We start from the raw sequence: 20,876 nt of genomic DNA, 5'->3' as shown, positions 1-20,876 counted from the left end.
CAGCACCGTCAGGAGGGGAGCAGGGCGGGTGCAAGTCAGGCAGAAATACGGGCTCACTGATGCTGTAACAGTTACGAGTGTCCAGACGAGAGGCAGAGCGCAAGCTGCCTGAAACACTATAAATCCAAGCCCCTAGTGCCGAGAGGGGTTGAGCCAGGGGGTTGGAGGGGTCTAAGTGCTTCCTCGTGTTCTCAGCCATTGTGCGGGGTGCTCACATCTTGGGGGCTCATCCTGGGTGTGCCCACTGTGGCCACTGGAGCCAGACCTGGTCTCACTGCTCCCGAATTAACTCTTCAGTGGCCATGCTGAGACCATGGCTGGTGAACTGAAGGCCCTGTAGCACTTGGGGTTTCAGATCTCACCCCAGCTGGGGTCACTGTGACACCCCGCAAACAGCAACACAGCAGAGGTGTGTGCCATTCCCCTGCTTCCACGGCTCAGCTGGGAGTTCAGAGGCTGAGTTCTAAGCCCAGCACCCCACCGTGTGACCTGGAGCAACTCAAGTCTCTGCCTCAGTCTCTCTTACGTTAAGCCAAGATTCAAGTATTGGGTTGGCTGGTTCTGACGTTAGTCAGAGATTAACGTCAGGACTGCCTCTCACACGCACACTTCCTGTTTGCACACCTGCTCGGGAAAATCAAGGTTAGAGATGAAGATCATCAAGGGCTCCAGTGGCACGCCGAAGCTCAGCTACACAGGGCGTGACGACCGGCACTTCGTGCCCACTGGCCTCTACATCGTCAGGACAGTGAACGGTGGGTGATGAGCCCCTCTCCCTGACCCCTCCCTCAGCCAGGGCGACTGGCCCACACCCCGCCTGGGCTGGCGCTCAGGGTTTCCTACTGAGGTGGGCAGAGCCAGGTGTATGTTGAGGGGGACTGTCTTCCCTGAGCTCTTATGTCTTTGGTGGTCCCGGGGGTTGGGCTGGAGAGTGAAGCCCAGCTTGTATGTGTACATGTGGTGTCCTCATGGCAGGAGAAGGGCCTTCCGCATGGGCAGTGGCAGATCTAGAAAGAAAACGTGATCCTGCTGAATCCTCTGCCCTCTGGCTAACAGAATCCTTTTCCCTCTGCCAGGGTCCCAGAGATGGTACCCTGGTGGGAGGTGGGGTTGCTGAGAAGTAGTCATCTTAGGCGTCCTCTTGGAGCCCCTTTGGGCTGATGATGAGGGCTGTGTCCTCCCAGGCTGTTTTCTGCTGCTATTTGGGGAAGAGGCATGGAGGAACCAGGGAGGAGGGCCTGACCCATCCCCCAAGGGTCTTGTGTGTCCTTTCTGAGCCTCTTTCCCCTTCCTCCCATCAGAGCCATGGACAATGGGATTCAGTAAAAGCTTCAAGAGGAAGTTCTTCCACAACAAGAAAACCAAGAACTCTACCTTTGACCTCCCTGCAGATGCCATTGCTCCATTTCAGTAAGTAGGCCTCCTCCAGGCCTGCCCCCTCAGCAGCCCCAGGAACTCCTACCTGGATGCCAGCTCTTGGGGCACACCTGTGCCCTGAGACCCACTGTGGCCCAGGCAGGGGCCTCTCCCATGGGCGGGATGGTGGTCTCTGCAGGGTGTGTCTGGGACTGGGCGGTGAGCTCAGGGAGAGGACGGTGATATCAGAACTGGCTGTGAAGGTTGGGTGGGTGTCCTGGGTGTGAAGGGCCGACTCTGGCCTGGGCGTGGGCACGTGGCGAGGCCCACAGCCTTGCTCTCAGACCCTGTGTCTGTTTGCCAGACTCTTGGTCATAGGTTTCAACAGCAGCAGTAGCCCTAATGTGCCTGTAATTAGTCTCGCCACACTAATACTGTTCTGTTAGAGCAGGAGAGACAGATAAGCCAGGAATATCAGTAATGAGAGGATCCAGTAGGATGCCGTTAGCAGCAGAAGCTGTGTGTTGTTGGGAAAAGCGGGTTCTGTAAGGCAGGCAGGAGCGGGGCTTCCTGGGAATTTGGCTGCCAGAGGAAGTCGTTCCCATCACAGGTGCCAGTTTGGCGGGGGGTCTCTTGGTCCTGTTCCCCTGGGTGCGGCCTCTGACCTCCCCTCTCCCCCCAGCATCTGCTACTACGGCCGGCTCTTCTGGGAGTGGGGGGATGGCATCCGTGTGCATGAATCCCAGAAGCCCCAGGACCCAGACAAGCTGTCCAAGGAGGATGTCCTTTCCTTCATCCAGACGCACAGCGCCTGAGGGCCTGGGGCGCGCCCACCCTGCCCAACGCCCTGTCCTTCCGAGCCCGGCCTTGAGGGCGGTGCCCCTCCAGCTCCTCTGAAAGAGCTCAGTTGGAGCCTTTAGAGGACACATGTTCCTTCTGTGGGACACTCTGAACTTTCCTCCCTGGAGTGCTGCCTGGGAACTGTCTGCCCTGGCAAGACAGGACTCCGTCAGCTCCTGCAGCAGGCCGAAGTCAGGGCCCAGGGCACCTGGGGCCAGTGGGGGATATGTCGGGGGCAGCAGGGCTCTGCCATTCTCACCATAGCGCACACTCACTTTTCTGAGTTCTGTGCATTGCCCGAGGGCGCCCGTGCCCCTGCCTTGCCCAGCTTTTTATTGGGCAAACCCTGAGAGGGAGGAGGCCCACTGTTGTGAGCTGGCCGGAGCAGCTGCTATATAAATCAAAGTTTTGTTTCTTTGAACTTGTTCTGTTTTGATGCCAAGTTGGAGAAGATTGCCTCCTCCCTTGCCGTGGAGTTCTTCCCAGCTCCCACCTCTGACCATCCTGCAGGCCGGGAAGGGAAGCATGTGGACTCTGTCCGATACTACATAGGATGCAGGTGGCATGTCCGAGGGTGGGTGTGACTGCTTCCTGGGGTTGTAGAGCCTTTCTGTGCCCCACCCCTCTCCGTGTAAACCCTGGGCAGCTCTAGAAGGGGAGGAAGCAGCCTTGAAGACCTGCGTTTTCTGTGGCCAGCAGTGGTGGCCCCCCATAACAGGGTCCTCCAGGGTTGGTGACACCCAGTCCTCTGGCGATCATGGCACTCCTGGTTGCCCCAGACACCTTGCCACCCTCCCCCCTCCTTTGTTTTCTTCCCCAGCAGGAGGCACAGTTGCTTTTGTTTGTCCTTATGTGGTCACTCCATGTCCTCTATCTTGGCGGGTGGAGGGGGAAGCTGGGTGGTAGCTTTGGGTGGGGGAGGGAACCTGTGGTTATTTTTAATGGGAAATACCTCTCGGAGATGCTCACAGGGGCTCCCTAGGGCCTCATCCCAGTATTAGACTGGTTTCCATGGAGATAGAGGGCACTGAGGCTTCCCGTGAGGTTGGAACTGACTCCACCTCAGGGGTCTCCAGCCAGCATCTAGCCCCTCCCCCAGGTTGTCAGCAGCACCGCTGAGAAGCTGTATTTCCACCCAATTCTGGGTATCAGTGTGTCTTGCAGAACCTTGGATCATTAAAGACAAACATATTTTTAACGCCTGTGTGGTTCTGTGCTGGTGCTGCTGCTGTGTGTCCTCTGTGCTTTGTGGTCTGGGGCTGGCTTGGATGAAACAGCTGAGGCTGGAGGTGAAGGGGAGGAAGCTCTCCTCAGTGAAGAGGGGGGGAAGAGAGGGTTGGTTTAATCAGCGCCGTGTCTGAGCTCAGGGCTCCCAGGGCTGCTGCTCGCTGCCAAAGAGGGGCCCAAGGAAGAGTCAGAAATACTGTGGCCCCTGTGAGAAGCAGGGACTGGAGAATGAGACCCCGCAGCCCAGGAGGCCCCTCCCCCTCACACCAGTCACTCAGCTACTCCCAGCGGCGCCTGTGACAACCCAGGACCAGTCCGTGTGACTAAAAGAACAGAGGCGTCAGACCAGTTAGTGCCACGGACGGGGAGGGAGCCATGGCTCCGCGTCTGCACTGGAGGCCATGGGCGCCTCGCCCCCTCTGCTCTAGGCGCGCGTTTCTCCACGGGTCCTGTCACCCAGCAGGTCCTCCCCTAGAGCCTTCCACCTACACACCGCCTGGGTCCTTCCTTCCCGTTCCACGGCCTGAGCGCCCAGGGCAATGCCTTTCCCTGCTTTTCTGACTGAACTGGTGTGTTCTTGGCTCCCAAGCCCCTGCATCCTGCTGCTTGCCCTACTCGGCCTTGCTCCAGCCTCCCGCGCCTTTGCTGGAGGAGAGGCTGTGAGCAGGGGCGGGGTGGCCTGCGTTTGCCCCTCCTGCAAACCCCGGCAGGTTTCCTGGCCACTCACCGTGAGCCTGTCTGGTCGTGACCGTGACCCCGGCTGCCCACTGGCTCTGCCGCGCGTCACCAGGCCTGCTGCCTCTTGAGGATCATGGACTAACTCTGCCCCCCAGTGGGACCACCACACAAGCACGAGTCCCAGGTTGCCCTTCAGCGCACAGGCTACACTTTTTCTGCTGTGATCACAGGCCGGCACTGATGGGGGCAGAGCAGCCTAAGCTCTCGACGTGGCTCCCACCGTGGTTCCGCCTGAGCAGGCGCTTTGTCGCCGCCTTATTCCCCACCTGGGCTGGGGGCTTACCTTCACAGCCCCTCTCCTCCCTGGAATCCTGAATGCCACCCCACTGCCATCGGGTCATGACATTTCCTCGGCACACAGGTTCTTTATTGCCTTTCCCCTGGGCTAAGCCAGCATGAAGTCCTTCTGGAGCCCCAAGCCCCACAGCGGGAATGGGAGGCAAGAGGGGCCAGGCCAACAGGAAGCCCTGCTCCAATGTCTTGGTCAGGGAGAAACAGCCCTTGTACCTTGGTCCTCTTGAGGCTCGAAGGGCCTGCCTGGCCGTGATCACAGAGCTGACGGGAAGCCAGGGCTGACGGGAGAAACCGCAGCCTCACGCGGCCCAGTAGGCGTAGACAACAGTCAGGAGGAGGAAGATGGCCACAGACAGCAGCGTGTTCTTGCGGTTCTCCCGCCGAAGCAACTTCAGCTCCTTCTCTGGGAGGAAAAAGGGTGGTGGACAGGTGTCCTCCATCTGCCCAGATCCTCACCACCTTCTGGCTATAGGTGCTCAGCCCAAAAAAGCCCCAACCCCGCGCTCAGCCGTTTCTCTCCAAATGTAGCCGAAGACAGCATGTGTGGGAGAGTCACCAAAAGGGCTACACCTGAAAGCCCAGCGAGGTGGTGGCGCGGCCTCCCCAGGAGGGTCCTCCGGCTCGTCCCTGGGTGGCCCCGTGGTGCGCCTCCCTCCGCGCGTCCTATCTGGTCAAGCAGAGACTGAGGGCAGCTGGGCCCTCCTCGGGGAGTAGGTACAAGGCAGAGCCTCACAAGCCGCGCCTCAGTCTGCCCTCTGCTGGATGCCCAGCTAAGCAGGAACTAGCGGCTGTGCTCACGGGGTGGTCAGGATGCCGCTGGAGGACGCCAGCCCAGCTAATCCACAGCCACACTGTGTCCATTCATGACACACAGGTGGTTGGTACTCTGAGGGCTAAACTAGGTGATAAATGCTACAATTTTGTGTGAAAACCACCAGCTTTGAGGGGGAAACGGAGGTCCCATTTTTCCCTGTGTGAGGGAGTGGGGATATGTGCAAACCAGCCTTGGGCAGGCCAGACAGGCCCCGGGCAGGGGTATGTGACACGCACTGTGCTCATAGTCTTGATTCAAATTCCTCCGGGAGGTTCCCTGAGTATAGACTATTCTAGGGCTGATCCTGGGCCAGGTCTGGCCCCCCGGGGTGAATAGACCAGAGCCCAAGGAGCCTCTGCAGACCCTTTACTTCCCAGGCTGCAGGGCAGGGCAGCAGCGGGGTGCTGGGGGGCAGCAGCCACCCTCCAACTGAGCCGGGTGTGGGCTCCCCCTGGCGCGGCGCCTGGCACCCAGAAGGTGGCAGCATCGCTCCACCCACAGCAGCCCTGCACGGCACCCACGTGGGAGGTTCATTGTCCATCCTGGATCCCAAAGGCCCTACCACCATTGCTCCCATCTCAAGGTTTTCCTGGGAAGGAATGGAAGTCTGCAAGGAGAGGGCCAGAACAGGCCCCCCAGGTCGGGGGAGTGGGAGGGATCTCAGCCTGGCTACAGCCGCCCCCTCCCTCCCACGGGGGAGGACAGAACAGACCCTCTGGCCTTGCCGTCTCTCTTGGAACAGAGGAGCAGCCCTGCTCCCCTCCTAGGCTGCTGGGCCTTCAGCGGGGCCCTGTGGCCTCCTGAGGGCTGGCCCCCTCCTGAAGTGCACCCTTGACCCCCATCGCTTTGTGGGCTCCCCAGGCTGTCTGCCCGTTCCTGGTCCTGGGACTGGAGGGTGGGGCTGGCAGTGGGAAGGAGCTTTCTTACCATAGCTGGAGGCTTTGTTCATCAGGCTGCTTTTCTCCTTCTCCAGAGACCGCCTGTGAGCAGCAGGGGGGCGGAGGGGGAGGTCAAAATAGCGCGAGCCTTTTTCCCACCTAAGGGGCAGTGGGTGCGCCAGGGCAGGGTGGACAAGAGGAACAAGGGCCCAGGTCTCTGGAGGCAGGGGGAGGGGAGGGATGGAAGCTGAGGGTCAGGACCAGGACAGATACGAAGGGGTGGGGGACGTGGGGAGGAGCATCACCTGGCCTCTGAGCTCAGCTCCGCCCCACACAGCTTGGAGTTCACAATCTCCAGGTCTCTCCGACATTGTGACAGCTTCTTCTCCAGCCCATCGATCTGAAAGACACAGCACACCCAGCAGGTACAGATGGGTAGCAGAGTCTTCCAGTTTTCAAGACAGCTGGGATCCTGGGATGAAGAGGAAGGCGTCTCCAGGAGTCTTAGAACAGCATCCACACCCCAAACCTATGCTTTGCTGTCCTCTGCCTTCACGTGGTACAGCCTGAGCCCGGCTGGAAACACCTGTGAGCGTTGCTCAGGGTCTCCGAGCTGCCCTGACCCAGTGGGCCACGCATGGGATGGGGCAGACAGGAGCAGCCCCTCAGTCAGCTGTGTCCCCAGCACAGGCCCCAGTTGGGCCCCACAGCAGGAGCAACCAGAGCCCTGAATGTGGCAGGTTCTGCTACACAGGCAGAGCCTAGAATCAATGAGGTGATATGGGAAGTCTCTGCCTTTCCAAAGCACTCCACGCATGATTAGACATCTAGGGGCCAAAAAGCAGAGGCATTTGCTCACATTGGTACACTTCAATTTAAGTAACCCCAGTTGTAATAATACACATTTTCCCATGAGATTCAATAAAAATTACTGAAAGTACAGATCAAAAGTTTCTTTCTGACTTGGTTTTTGTGCAAAAGCGTTGACCAGCATCAAGGTAGCTGTACCGTGTGGTAAAATAGTTAAGCTCCAGAAAGGCTACATGCCAAGGGTGCCAGTTCTCCCATTTATTTTGATTATAGTTTCAGAGATGTGTTCTTGGGGAAATAATCTGAATTATGGGGAAATGTTTTATGAAATACTAGACTGGATCGTCCAGGGTCCTGGTGTCACACATTGGGCTTTGAAAGTTCACCTGTCTCCATCTGTCTCCAGGTGTCTTATCGGCCACCTCTTTGGGTCCGGGCCTGCTGCTTCTTGCGCCTCTGCCCTGCTGGTGGAGCCTAGACTGCAGTGGGTGGGAGTGCAGAGGGCCCTGTATCCCTCATGGCAGCTGACTGAACAGTGCCCTGGGTTCAGCTCATGCTTGATTTTCCGTATGACCTCACTCACTGTTACCACAACCCTGGGAGGGATAGCAAATACCACTTCGATTTCACAAATGGGAGAATGGGTCCCCCAAATGGAAGGACTTTACTGAGAAGTCAGGTAGAACACCCCTCTCCTTAAAGGTCTCAGCCAGTCCTCCGCTCCAGTCCTCTCTGGAGTGGCCCCTGTACAGATGGAAATCAATGGCTGCGCAGACCAGTGCTGGCATCCCTGGTGTTCTGGGGACAGTGTCGAGTTGCCCTTGAAGATTCTGGACCTTCAGCCCCTCCTCCTGGCCCGCACCTACCCCAGTCCCTCTGGATCAGCCTCTTCCCTTGTCCCAGCGCTCAGCCCAAAGGACACACCACCTACCGCTTCCCTGCAGCCCCAGCTGCCACCAACTCCAGCTCTGGAAGCAGGGCTCTGTGGGAGGGAGCCACCGCAGAGCTTTGAGTTAATTGCTTGGTTAATTGTGTCATTTCCTGCTAGTGGGTACCAAAGGGAGGGTTGTCCTGGGAACAGCCCTAGGCAGGAGATGGGGCCTGTGTCTGGGGAGGCCAAAGGGCGTCCTGAACCTGCACTGTAGGGAAACCAGCGCTGGGGAGCCAGGCTCAGGGAATGGAAACAGCCTGATGTGAAGGTTAGCGGAGACGGAGCCAGGAGGAACAGGTGACAGGCACCGTGAGGCCCGCCTGTCACAGCAGCACCCCCAACACGCACAGCCGCCCCTTAGGCCCTAAGAATTCTGATTTCCATTTCCTGGTGCAGAAACCAAAATCAGGGCACCAAATTCTATCCCACACAAAGCTTAATTCTTGATGCACTCTCTCCTCCATGAGGCCTTTTCTGTGGCCCTTGGCTGGAGAGGTACTGCCTTCTTCCCTGAAGGGCAGATTAGCCAATCCTTTTCTCATGAAGCCAAGCGCATACTATGTCATTCAGCTGTGGGTGTCCAAGCCTCATCTTGCCAAACTCCGGGAGCCCCCTGGGTAGATGATGTAAATCTGCATCCCAGGGTCACGTCCAGCCTAGATCAACCCACTCCACTTAAGTGCGTGATGCCTGGCCTCTAAGGAAGGCTGACTGTGTAGCTCCTGCCCTAGAAGGCGTGGTGGCCATCTGTCTCCTCTCTGTGGCTACTACAAGGCCTGGCCTGCTGCAGTCCCTGTGTTTGTAGCCTTGGAGGAATGAGTGGGGCTGGGCCTCATGTAGCACCCAGAGTCTGAAACCCTCCCCTCATGCCCACAGAAGCGGAAAGAAGCTAGGAGAAGCAGTGGTACATGCACGTAGATGATATACTTTGTGGACCACCCCATGCAAGTATTACTGCTAGGTCAGATTTCTCCCTGCCACCCTTTGGCCAGACCCTGGTTTGCATGTCATTCTGCTGAGGAATTTCGGGGCTTTCCATCCCTAAACACCTCTACAATGCTACCGGGAGCCAGGAACTCATCATGCTAAGCAAAATCTTTAAATTGAGGTTGGCAAACCACAAGTGGGCACACCAGTCTGCTGTCACGCTCTAGGCAGGGCCTGTGGAGCTGGCAGCTGGAGGCCTTTATCTGAACGAGTCCAATTTATCTGCAGTTCCATGAATACCCCACTTTCACTTACCACTTTTTAATGAGCATAAACAGACTAACACAAATCAAGGTTTTAGGGACTGGAGTTCTAACCTCCCTCCATGAATATTTATGTCCCGCTGCAGCTCTCTCTGATTCCCTTCTAAACATCAAATTCTCTTTTAAACCCAGCTGCCTGCTGTGGGCAGAGTGAGGGCAGTCTGGACTGTCGCGAGGCTCTTCAGCAGGCCTCAGATCCATCCGCAGAAGGTGCCCCCGCCCCCGCAGTCCAACACCCTGCAGCACTTGCTGAAGCAGAAGCCAGTTCTCAAGCAGCCATAACAGTGGGTGCAAAAGTTCTAGTGACCTAGGGACTTCCCTGGTGGTCCAGTGATTAAGAATCTGCCTGCTAATGCAGGGACATACGTTCGGTCCCTGGTCTGGGAAGATTCCATGTGCCATGGGGCAACTAAGCCACCGCAGTGAGAAGCTGGCACATTGAGACAAAGAGTAGCCCTCACTCACTGCAATGAAGACCCGGTACAGCCATAAATAAATACATACTCTGGTGACCTACTGGCTGCCGGTAAGGTTGGGAGGAAGGGTCAAGATGCACCTTTTAAGTTGTGACTGGAGTCAGGGGGTGATGTCCACCGAGCAGGCCTAGTACCGCAAGACGGAACTGTAAAACAGGGGAGAGCACCCAGGACGCAAACTGAAAACCAACCTCTTGTTCTGGCTTTTCAGTCAGCAATGACAAGCACACAGGTAACTCACTTTGCAGATTCCCTCAAACAAATCTATAGTCTTTGATCAGCCTCCTCCTTCTCTGCCACCAGGCTGAAGGGAACAGAGGACAAGACAGCTAGGACCAGGAGAGATAACATGGGTTAGGACCAGAATAAAGAGACAAATGTCAAGAAGATTCTGGAAGCATAAGGGTCAGAGCTGGAATCAGTCAAGCAGTTGGAAGCCCAAGTGCCCAGAGGCCTGAAGCTGTAGTTCCTGAGAAGTGTGGTAATAGGGAGCAAGGGCTGTAATCTGGCGACTAGACTCACCAGTCACTTGCTGTATGTCTAGGTGACTTCCTTAATTCTGTGCCTCAGTTTACTCATGTGTAAAACAAAGGTAATAATGTTCCCTATTTCCAAGAGTTGTGAAGATGATACAAAGCAATACATGCGAGGTATTAATATTAGAACAGTGCCTCTCACACACAGTGAAGGGTTAACAAGTGTCTGTTATCATTATTAGAGGATGGTTTTCAACTAGATCTTTAGGGAATAAAAAGAAAATTGAGTTAATTTGTGGCAAGAGTAAGAGAAGTGAGAAATGGGGGTGCAATGGAGCTAACTCCCCGTTGGTCACTGGCTGGCAGCGGCGGGAGGGGAGCCCCCCGGCTCAGGTATGGCCGTCCTATCCACGGAGGGTCAGCAGGGCCTGTAGGGTCGGACATCAGAACAGCCTCCCCAGCTGGCTTGGGACGCGGCACACTGGGGACTTTATGACCCTGCCCTGGGATGAACCTGCGGTGGTCTGGAGCCAGTGCCATGTTGTAAAGGTTGGGCCTGGTGGAAGCGAGGTCAAGAGGCCAAGAGCAGCGGCTAGGGGCAGAACAGACTCAAGTGTGGTCTGAACCCCGGCAGGCATCTGAGAAGATGAGGAATAGCAGGTGGGGGCTGGCAGCTGGCGCCCAGGTTCAATCACTGAAACCATGGCTCTCTGGGGCCGGGTGCTCAGCCAAACTAGAAGCAGGAATGCAAAGCCCAGGACTTCAGGTAGAAAGAGGCTCCATCAGAGATCCGACCAACTCCAACGGGAAGGGAAGATAATACTCCGGAGGCCAGGGAGGCTCCTGGGACTCCTGCCCAACAGGCTAGAGAGTAGGCATTTGGCAGGAGGAGCCTGGCTGCCCCACTGGTTCAGTTCTGGGACTTCCCTGGAGCGGTCTGCGGCAGCACTGCTGGCTGTGACTCTCACAGGTACAGAACAGCTACGGTGGGCACTGAGGCAGGCGCTCACTCAGGCTGTGTGGGAGCAGAGAGTGGATGCCCCTAGAGGACAGTAACACGGACGAGAGAAATGTCCACGCGTTACATTTATACTCAGAAGGTCAAGTGTCCGTTTTAACACAGGGGAAGAGAACAGCATGTCTAAGTCAGTAGGCGAGGCATGGCCGCACAGGGGTCTGAGGAGTCAGTGAGGCAGCGGTGTGGGCTCCACACCACTGTCTGCTTTCTGGCACGTCACACAGCGCCCAGCACCCGCTGGGTGTTGTGTAAACCTGAGTGCAAGCAGCTCAGGGGGCCGGGAAACAGGTGGTGAACAGGCAGCGTGTCCTGACAGTAAAGTCTGCTCTTGACCCCAAGACCAGCAGTGGCTAAAACTTGCCCATGGAGACTGCCGGTCTGAGCAGTGGTGGGGAAGAAGGGAGGGGGAGAAAGGGAGGGAGCATCTCTCAACCTGGGGGGAGCTGGGGGCCCCAGGGAAGGTCCTGGAGACAGGAGCCTGAAAGTCTATATTGTTTTGGCCAAAAAGTTTGCTCAGGTTTTTCTGTAACATCTTATGAAAAGATCTGAATGAACTTTCTGGCCAACTCAATACTTTAACCAGAAAGGCCCATGAGGGATTCCTCCACAGTCAGAACAGGAACTGCTGCCTTCTTACCCAAGCTCGGGCTGGGGAGCTGGAGGCTGGGCAGTGGCTTGGAGAGTGGGCAGAGGAGCAGGCTCAGTGAGAACTGTAAGACCAAGGATTCTCCCCAGAGGCGGGGGTGTTTCCTGCAGCAGATCATGGAGTTCTGAAGGCAGACTGACGCTAAGGTCAGAAGAGGGCCCAGCCCCAGCCAAGCTGGCCCCAGCCCTGCTGGCCGGCACCTGGACCAGGGCCCCTCTGTCAGAAGCAGCTCTGGGTGCCCTAAAGGCAGTTCAGTATTAAGCAAAACCACCTCTGCCGCCTGACTCGGGGAATAACACCCTATTCTCACAGCTTTAGGGAAGTCTCCCTGGGGTCCTATATGCCATAAAACCACTGTGTTAAGAGAAACTGTAAAATTCTCCCAGGATCCCCAGGGGGCATCTTTTCAGGAGTGTGGCGCCTCCTGGTCCTGAAGCGGCCCCTTTGGGGGCAGGGAAGGATAAGCACCCAGCACCCTGGTCAGGCCAAGCCCGCAGGCGGCCGGTTCCAGGACTGCCAACAAGCACGAGCTGTAGGCTGTCGCTCTCCCACTGAAGATTCTCCTATTGAAGGTGCTGAGTGGTGCTCCCAGAAGCATCCTGACAGTCCAGGAGATGGCCCTGCCCACTTCCTAAGGAGCCACTGTCAGGGCCAGACGTTCTTCTGGAAAAGGGCAGACTTTTGCTGGAAAAGGGCAGAGGCACCTTTGGGGCTTGGCGCTGCCAGGCACGCCACTGTGCTTTCCAGTTTAGGAAGTCATTTCCGGTCTTGCTGGTCTTGCTCTTAGGAGCTTCTGGGCTATGAATGACAAGGGGCCAGGAATGAGTTAAGGGGTCAAGCAGCGGTCACGGGGCATATCCTGCACCAGCCTGGCCAGATCCTCCCCGCACCAAGACTTAATAACGAGCATGGTGTCAAGGTACCTGAGCCCAATTCAAATCCTGGACTTACATGTGTCTGGATGGCAGCACGCCAGTCAGAGCAGCCCCTGGAAGGCGAGAGTCCACAGTAATCCTGGTAGTAGCCAACACTTCGGGAGCAGGCACTGCTCTAAACGCCTCATACGGCTCCTTCACAGGACGTTCACAATAACCCTGGGTGGTGAGAAATGTCAGTATCCACATCCTGCAGATGAGGAAACCTGGGCCACGGGGCTGAAGTAACCTGTCCAGGGTCACACAGCCGGCACCCGAGGGAGTGGGTGGTGGGAGTTGGTGCTGTGAGTCACCAGCCTGGAGCCACTTTCAGGTCTCAGGTGAAACCTCCACTTACACCCTGGGCCAGTCTGTGGGCAGCTTCCCGCATGCTCCCCAAAGTCTGCATCGACACTGCAAGAAAGGGACTTTCCCCTTTTTACAGAAGAGCAAACTCCTGCACATTTATGCAAACCGATCTAGATCATAGCGCTGGGAAGTGGCAGAATTGGGGTCTGAATTGGTGTTTTTCTGCTTCAGAGCTCATGCTCCTTCCACCACTTTAAGCTCTTTCACCAAAATCCCTCATGAAAACATTCATGACAGAGAAGGGTTCTGTGGAACAAAATCATTACACATCCCAGTTGAAGCCCATCTAAGCTTGTTGATCTGGCTTTAACAGATTCTCTGCTCTGAATAATCTTGTACAAGGGCTTTGCTTGGTTTCTGTCCACATAACAGATACTCGCTGTGAGGGAAGAGCCTGACTGAAATCTGTTTGCCTGGAGACAGTGAGATGGGAGCCCAGCATGTCCTCACACTGAAGGCAATTATTACCTTCCAACTCTGAGCTTCAGACATCCGAGGCACCCTCCCCCAAATGACCTATGCTGCCAAAGCACCCTGACAAGCACACAGAACATGCGTCTGAGAAGGAAAAAGGTGGGCGAGTTGGGCCTGAAAACCTCCTTTCCCCCACAGCCTTTCTTCTTACTTGTTAACAACCCACACCCCAAAGAGTGCGGTCACCTGTTTCATCTCCAGCCCCAGTAATACGGGAACTGGATTTCTGGAAATCCACTCATTCTCACACGTCAGGGAAGCCCCAGGACGTGTATTATGATGGGGAGAGAAGCCAGCCGGCCAGCCCAGATGGTCTCCAGCTTCCCATCTGGGGCCTTGAGGCCACACAGCCAACTCACACAAGGGTCACGGGCCCTTGTGACCAGCCTCAAACCCCAGAGGACAGATTACCCTGATGGCCCCTAAGGGATGTTTCTCTGTGGAGGAGGCTCTTTTGTTTTCTGAGGGTAGAAAACAAAAACCTCCACCACGGCTCCCAAATCATCAGAAGTTTCTCTCCTAGGATGGGCAGATGACAGCAAACCCACCCAGTTTTTAATCAATGAACAATTTTCAGGAAAAGCAGAGAGCTAAGGGGCTTGTCATTTCTCTGCAGAGTCACTCCCTGCCCCAGGTCAGGAACTTGGGGGCCCAGCTGAAGCCCTCGCAAGCTCTGAAGCCCTCTGGGACCCCCTGGCCTTTGAGCAGCTCACAAGCAGAGCCACGTCAGTCTGTGCCTGAAGCCTTCGGTTGTCCTAGGCCAGAACACCGTCTGAGCCTTGTTTTCTCTTCTTTCCCCCAATATATAGTTTTTGATAAATTAGCAAAAGCTTCTTCATCGCTAAAAGGCTCAGAGCCCTTTTTAAGAATTGGCATCCACCCCGCGCCTTATGAATTCATTAATTAAGATGCTGGCAAACAGCCACTCCACACACGCTGACATCCAGCCGCGTTAGGTAATGAGGTTTTAGTCTCCTGACCCCCGTCAAGTGGAGTGGAGCCAGACACAGTCTGCCCAAGAGAAAGCACATGCCCAATGGCGACCTGTCGCTTGTGCCTGGCAGCAGGTGAGGTTTATTTAATGGTCAGTTGCCCTTGAACTGTGTCCACAGGCCTCAAGCCTTTCTCCTAGCCCCTGGCTGGGCGGCAGCCAGCAAGGCGGTGTCCAGCTGCCTGCTCCACTTTGGCCTCCTGACCTCTGACCGATGAACCAGTCAACTGGGCCCAGAAGTCAGAGGGGAGAGTTCAATGCCTCCTCTAGTCTCTCAAGGCCGATTCAGTAAATATTGATGGCCCACTAGGCTGCTTCTAACCTTTGTCTTAGAAAGTTGGTAAGTTCCCATCAGCCTTGTACCCAGCCTGTTCCAGAACTGAGACCGTCTTCATCCACACTTGGTGCTGCTGTCTCTCACTACCCTCAGGGAGTTCACAGCGGCGGCTGACACTACAAACACACAAATGTCCAGGCTTCTCTCCTCCTGGTGCTCATCCTGCGTTGGTCAATTTTTGCTCTCATCCTACCACCTGTCTTTCACCATCACTGATCCTGGTCTCTTTTTCTGATAAGAATTCCAGTGAATTTTAAATGACTACCACTCACTTTTATTCCCAACTAGCAGTTACTGTTAGTTGGTCAATACAACATTGATTCCCAACCCCTCCTCCTTTGCATGCCACCATAGAAGTTAGAAAAGCTCAAAGATACTTTTCTAGCCTCTATGCAGCCAGAAGTCGTCATGCTCCAGTTCTAAGCAATGAGATGATCCGGAAGTCAGCTGGGAGATTCCCAAGAGAGCTTAAGCTTCACTGATAAAAAGGACAAAGAGCGTCATAGTTCCTTTTTTTTCCCCCTGACTTAAAGTTGAATATGATGATTGGAGCTGTGGCAGCTATCTTGTGAATAGAGGAAACAGCTAAGAAAATGCAGAAACAGCAGCCCTGACATAGCTGACCTTTTGAACCAAAGTCAGTAACTACCTAGCTCCAAATTTCTTGTGATGGGAGAAAAAAAGTGTATTCTTGCTTTTTTAGGTCACTGAGGTCAGTTTTCTGTAACCTGTAGCTTAAAAGTTTCCCAAACTGATAGATTTTGGTACTGGGCACCAGATCCAACTTTCTTAATGTCAGCCAAGACTGCACATCTGTTAACTTAAGACTGTTAAAAAAAAAAAAAGACTGTTGAAACATTTAAAGACACCAAGGTGAATGGTCCAGCTGTGGCGGGAAAGTACAATGACCAAATAACAGGTCATTACTATCAGAAATTAAAAAACAAACAGGTTTTACGTGAGCCAAAATCCTATCCATTGAGACTGAAATGCAACCTTTCCCTCAGCCAGAATCAGTCTATCAGTTTAGATGGAAATACAATCTTTCCCTCCTCCCACACAATTTGAAAATCAGTACCAGAGCTGATGATTTCTCATCTGAATTATAATTCTCTCTTGTTATTCAGAATAAAACTCGGTAGCCAGTTTTTCCCCAAATCTGACATCTCATAAGATGGCACACGAGTTGGATAAAAAGGCTTTGAAAGGAGCCACAAGTGGGGGAGGGTGAGAGATGCCTTGGTGTCCTGGGAGGTGACTGTCCAGTCCAGCTGGCCCGAGCCAGCCCTCAGGGGGAGTGCTGCCTGCTCAGTAATTGCTTCATTACAGCAAGTGGAGACTGTTTGCAGGTGCTGAAATCACTCACTCGTGGGGGTTTTACTGCACTCGTCAGATTAACAAACATTTTTTATTAAATCACCACTTCATTGGCTCAGAGCACACGACTTTTAATAACAGGACAATATCTGCTGCTCCTGGACACCAGTGCACATTCAATACTCAGATCTGCAGGGGGCAAAGGAGAAGCAAGGTGAGGAGACAGCCAGAAGCTAAGTTTTTTCTCATGCGCACAGCTGCAGAGCCCAAACCTTAGAATATCCAAACAAAAGTAACTTAGTCATCAAGATGACCAGGATAAATACTTACATTGACATTGACAGGTTAATAAAAAGCAGGCAAAACTGATTGGTATAAGGCACTAGGACAGCAGGCACATCACCACATTCAGAACACTTTTAAAACTCAAATCCGGGACTTCCCTGGTGGTCCAGTGGCTAAGACTCCATGCTCCCAATGTAGGGGGCCCAGGTCCCATCTTTGGTCAGGGAACTAGATTCCACATGCTGCAACTAAGAGTTTGCATGCCACAACTTAAAGAAAGCCTTGTTTATTGATCATCCACTGTGTGTCACATGTGCTACTTTACAAATACTCTCTCATTTAATCCTCAAAACTACCCTGTGAGGTAAGATGTAGTCTGCTGAGACTCAGGCTGTACAGTAAAATACAGTTACATCTTCTTCCACAGCAATGGAGCCCTAGTTGGGCACATGGTCTCCTAGGTGGTGAAGGGCCTTGCAGCTTAGCTGCAATCTTTGCCAATGGGAAGAGGGCACTTTGGGTCCAGTATTCTTAAGACACTGAGTGTGCTTCCTCTACTCTATCTTTCCTGTGAACACTTCAATGTGGTGCAACCTAGCTTCATTCACGAGGTGACAACATGGGGGATAGAATCACAAGATGGAAGGAATATGGTAGAACCACTACTATTCTGGTACCCTAGACCAGGAGTTGGCCAACAATGGCCTGTGGGTCCATGATTTGTTTCTGTAAATAAAAGTTTTACTGGATGTATGACTTGTTTTTGTAAATAAAGGTTTATTGGAACACTCATTAGTTTACATACTGCCTATGGCTGCTTTTGTGCTTAGTTTGTTTTTTTTTTAAAGTATAGCTGAGTCTCATTATTTTGGTAGTTATGTTCTATAAAGTTGCCAACAAAAAATTAGCAAATACTGAACCAGGTTAGGTTCCAGAGAGCCTCTGGTCACATTTTTATCAGCTGAGCAATACAAAACCCTGTGTGTTTGTGTCTAAAAAGACCTTATTTAATACATATTGTTGATTAATTAACATTGAACTCACATCCAACAGCACTATAACTATGCCTGAGAAAGCTAATCTAACACACACATTTTCTCCATAAGGCGTGTCTCAGCCTTCTTGCACTTTGGAAGACTAAATAGCACTTCAGCCCTACACTTGAGGGCCATTTTAAACCACAAAATCACCAACAAAAAACACAAAAATGCAAGAAACTTGGCACTAAATAGACCAGAAAAAGGACACTTGTTCATAGCACACAGAAGAATGGAAAAATAAGACACACTATTGCCTTGTTTGACTGTAACTGGACATGTGTGTCTCAGGTGAATCAAATCTCAATGCTTTGAGTCAGTTTGGTAATTACTAGAGAAGCATTTCAAGTATTGATTTGGGGGTTACAAGCACATTTTAGCAAGTAGACAAATGCACAAATATGTAATCTGTGAACAATGAGGGTCAACTGTAGTTGCAACCGAGACCATACAGCCCATAAAGTAAAAAACTTCACTATCTGATCTTTATAAACAAACAAAACCCCAAATTTGGGGATTTCTCTGTTACACCAGTTTATCATGCCCTAATATATAGGCTATAAAGTCTAGGCTCTTCCTATTTCAGAGTGCCATCTCATTTTAGCATCTCTATTTGATTTTATTGTGTGTTAGTCGCTCAGTTGTATCTGACACTTTGCAACCCCACAAACTGTATCCCGCCAGGCTCCTCTGTCCGTGGAATTCTCTAGGCAAGAATACTGGAGTGAGTCATCATTTCCTTCTCCAGCGGATCTTCCCGACTCAGGGATTGAACCCAGTCTCCCCAAAGTTTGTTTGTGTTTTTCCACAACATCTTACAGAAAAACTCGAACAAAATTTTTGGCCATCCCAATACAAGATTCACTTTTCCACCAGCCTTGTTCCCTACAGAGTAGACCAATATTTCTCAAGCAGTGGTACTAAAATCTCCTCCATTAAGCATAGGTGTAGCTTGTTAAAAATAGATTCTTTGTTAAAAATACACACCCAAGTCATACTGAATTACTTGGGATAGGGGATAATTCAACTCCCCATTTTAACAAGATCCTTAATGCATTAAGACTGAGAACCACTGAACTGGGAGTAAGTTTAAGAAGAAGGAAATGGCAACCCACTCCAGTATTCTTGCCTGGAAAATCCTATGGACTGAGGATCCTGATAGGCTGCAGTCCATATGGTCGCAAAAAGTTGGACACGACTGAGCTACATCTCATCATCATTTCATCAAGAAGACAAGTACCCAGGACTTTTCCTGCAACCACTGGGAGGATGATCAAAGGGTACCATAAAACGAGAGAAACAAGATGCCGCAGAAGGCAAATCACCTGTGTTTGATTTTGGGCCCCCTCAACCATTTCCGCTCAGGCTCTACTCGAAACTTCAGTTTCCCCATCTGTAAAAATCTCACAGGCTTGTACTGAGGGTTAACCAGGAATGCAAATAAAGTAACAAACAGCAGTTGCTCGACAGGGATCAATTTTCTTTCCCTTCCATATGCAGTTACTTGTAAGCTCTTTGTGAACATCACCATTCCAGAATCCTCTACAGATTCCCACAAAGTACTTTTCAAGCTTCATGCTTCAGTACCCCAGAAGAAAAATTCCCCATCTCAGGCCACCAGTAATATACTAAACAGTATGGGGTCCCTCACCTTCGGGGGTCCCCTCATCTACAGATTTCTACGCCTTGGGGATCCCCTCACTTCCGAGTACCCGCCCCTTTTGGGTTCCCCCTTTCACTTAAACGTTTCCTCTCAGGGCCTCCAAATCTCCCTACCGCGCCCTCTTTGGGGCTCCCCTTACCCGCGAGCCTCTTCCCCTCCGGGAGTCCCCTCACCTTCTCTTCCCACCTCTCACGACCCCTCGGTTCAAAATCAAGGACAGATGCAACCTTCGATTCTCCCAGCGGGCCGTCTCTCACCCTCGCGTCCCTCTCCCAAACCCACGTCGCTCTCATTTCCTCCCCCAACTCCCTCCTCCAACCAGTAGCCCGGCCGACCCACTACCCGCCGCGGGGAGAAGTTCACGGCTTGCTGCAGCCCTCGTTTCTCCCCTCACCTCTAAAGCGACGCCCAGATTCTCCCGCTTCTTTTTAGTCATGTTACTCGACGGGTTCCCGAAGTCATTACTGGACGCGCCCACTGCTGGTGCCACGCATGTGCAAAGTCTCGTACTTCTCCCTCATTGGCCGCCGAGGTGGCGGGAGGCGGGACTACTGGCGGTCGCCATCTAGCTGAGGGGCGTGGCCAGCTTGGTGCAGCCATGTTTGTGAGGGGCAACTTTTCTTTGCGGCCTCAGCGTAGAGGGCGGTGGGGAGAGAGTACCTGGATTGGTCCGGAAGGAACGATGGCCCGCCTAGGGGTGGAGCTATCCCATTCCTTTCTTACTCAAAGCCACTTTACAGCACAAGAGACGCTATTTTTTTCACCGCATCGTCATCTGTTCCCTTCAGCCTTTTAGGGACCACTTTGCCCTGTTTGAGGAAGCCAGCTCCCATCCCTTCAATTCTGTCATTTCTTCCTTATGGACCTTCAAGGCCCATACTGAAGCACTGCTTCACCTCGAAGTGCTTCATTCCTCCTTTTCGTCTTGTTCTTATTTTTGTTTTATTGTAACAGCAACAGCCTACAAACGTCACAGAAGACTTTTAAGTGAAAAGCAGCTTCCTTTATCCTACCACTCAGTGCAGTTCCTGTCTTTGTTTCCGTGTATTCTGGTCCGGGCCTGGTCTCAGATCGTATTTTATGCTGTTGTAGTCCTGTCGTACCTCCCTGGTGCTCAAACGGTAAAGAATTTGTCTGCAATGCAGGAGACCCCGGTTCAATCCCTGGGTCTGGAAGGTCCCCTGGAGAAGGAATTGACAATCTACTCCAGCACCCTTGTCTGGAGACTTTCATGGACGGAGGAGCCTGGCAGGCTACAGTTCTTGAGATTACAAAGAGCTGGACTCGGGCGACGGACTTTCACTTTTCACTTTCAGTCCTGTCCGTACAGTATGCTGTAGACCCACGTCCTTTGAAATGCTTTGACTGGGCTTCAATTTTGTATGGTAACCCAGTTACCCATATAACCAAAACTAATGTTTCCCGATAAACACCTTTACACCTGTGAGGCACTCAAATGTCTTCTAATCCAGTCTGTTCAACTGAAAAAACCTAGTGGCAGGAGACCTATTAAGTTTATTTCATGACTCATTAATGGATATTTGAAATAGATGTTTTCCCACCTGCTTTTTTTAAAGCTTAAAAAAAATTTTTTTCTTTTTAATTTATATTCATTTTTGGCTAGACTGGGTCTTTATTGCTGAGCACAGGTTTTCTCTAGTTATAGTGCACAGGCTTCTCATTGCATTGATTTCTCTTGTTACAGAGCACAGGCTTCAGGGTGTGTAGACTTCAG

General features: G+C 52.8%; 2 protein-coding genes across 4 annotated transcripts in view; one reads left to right on the top strand and one right to left on the bottom strand.

Annotated features, from left to right (window-relative positions):
* CMTR1 (cap methyltransferase 1) overlaps positions 1-3,394 on the top strand; it is a 54,625-nt gene extending 51,231 nt beyond the window's left edge. The window contains exons 22-24 of the mRNA XM_070456516.1: positions 643-755; positions 1,302-1,410; positions 2,039-3,394. Coding sequence (XP_070312617.1) covers positions 643-755; positions 1,302-1,410; positions 2,039-2,171 — 355 coding nt within the window. The 3' untranslated portion in view covers positions 2,172-3,394. The remainder of the gene's footprint in view (positions 1-642; positions 756-1,301; positions 1,411-2,038) is intronic.
* Positions 3,395-4,506: 1,112 nt separating this feature from the next.
* On the bottom strand, positions 4,507-19,646 carry CCDC167 (coiled-coil domain containing 167). 3 transcript variants are annotated; one of them, XM_020885756.2, is made up of 6 exons: positions 19,536-19,642; positions 12,706-12,848; positions 12,459-12,552; positions 6,453-6,547; positions 6,197-6,249; positions 4,507-4,858 (listed from the first exon to the last, which is right to left on the bottom strand). In XM_020885756.2, exons 1-6 carry the CDS (start codon positions 19,575-19,577, stop codon positions 4,755-4,757), a joined length of 531 nt encoding a protein of 176 aa, XP_020741415.2. In that variant the 5' UTR covers positions 19,578-19,642; the 3' UTR covers positions 4,507-4,754. The 3 variants fall into 3 exon arrangements, with proteins under 3 accessions (XP_020741415.2, XP_020741413.2, XP_070312618.1); XM_020885754.2 differs by having other exon boundaries at positions 4,507-4,853; XM_070456517.1 differs by lacking the exons at positions 12,459-12,552; positions 12,706-12,848 and having other exon boundaries at positions 4,507-4,853; positions 19,536-19,646.
* Between the last annotated feature and the right edge of the window lie 1,230 nt (positions 19,647-20,876).

This window comes from Odocoileus virginianus, chromosome 27 (assembly GCF_023699985.2).
Source record: "Odocoileus virginianus isolate 20LAN1187 ecotype Illinois chromosome 27, Ovbor_1.2, whole genome shotgun sequence".
In the NCBI taxonomy this organism is placed as follows: domain Eukaryota; kingdom Metazoa; phylum Chordata; class Mammalia; order Artiodactyla; family Cervidae; genus Odocoileus; species Odocoileus virginianus.
Note: the sequence above shows the minus strand (reverse complement) of the source record. Positions and strands in the feature narration are given on the sequence as shown.

Excerpts from the sequence above, each read along its gene's own strand:
- CCDC167 (XM_020885754.2), bottom strand. The coding sequence starts at position 19,577 with ATGACTAAAAAGAAGCGGGAGAATCTGGGCGTCGCTTTAGAG. Across the intron at positions 12,553-12,705 it reads GTGCTGCCATCCAGACACAT|CCCAGAAGCTCCTAAGAGCA; the intron begins GTAAGTCCAGGA and ends TGTCATTCATAG. Across the intron at positions 6,250-6,452 it reads GAGCTGAGCTCAGAGGCCAG|GCGGTCTCTGGAGAAGGAGA; the intron begins GTGATGCTCCTC and ends TGCTGCTCACAG.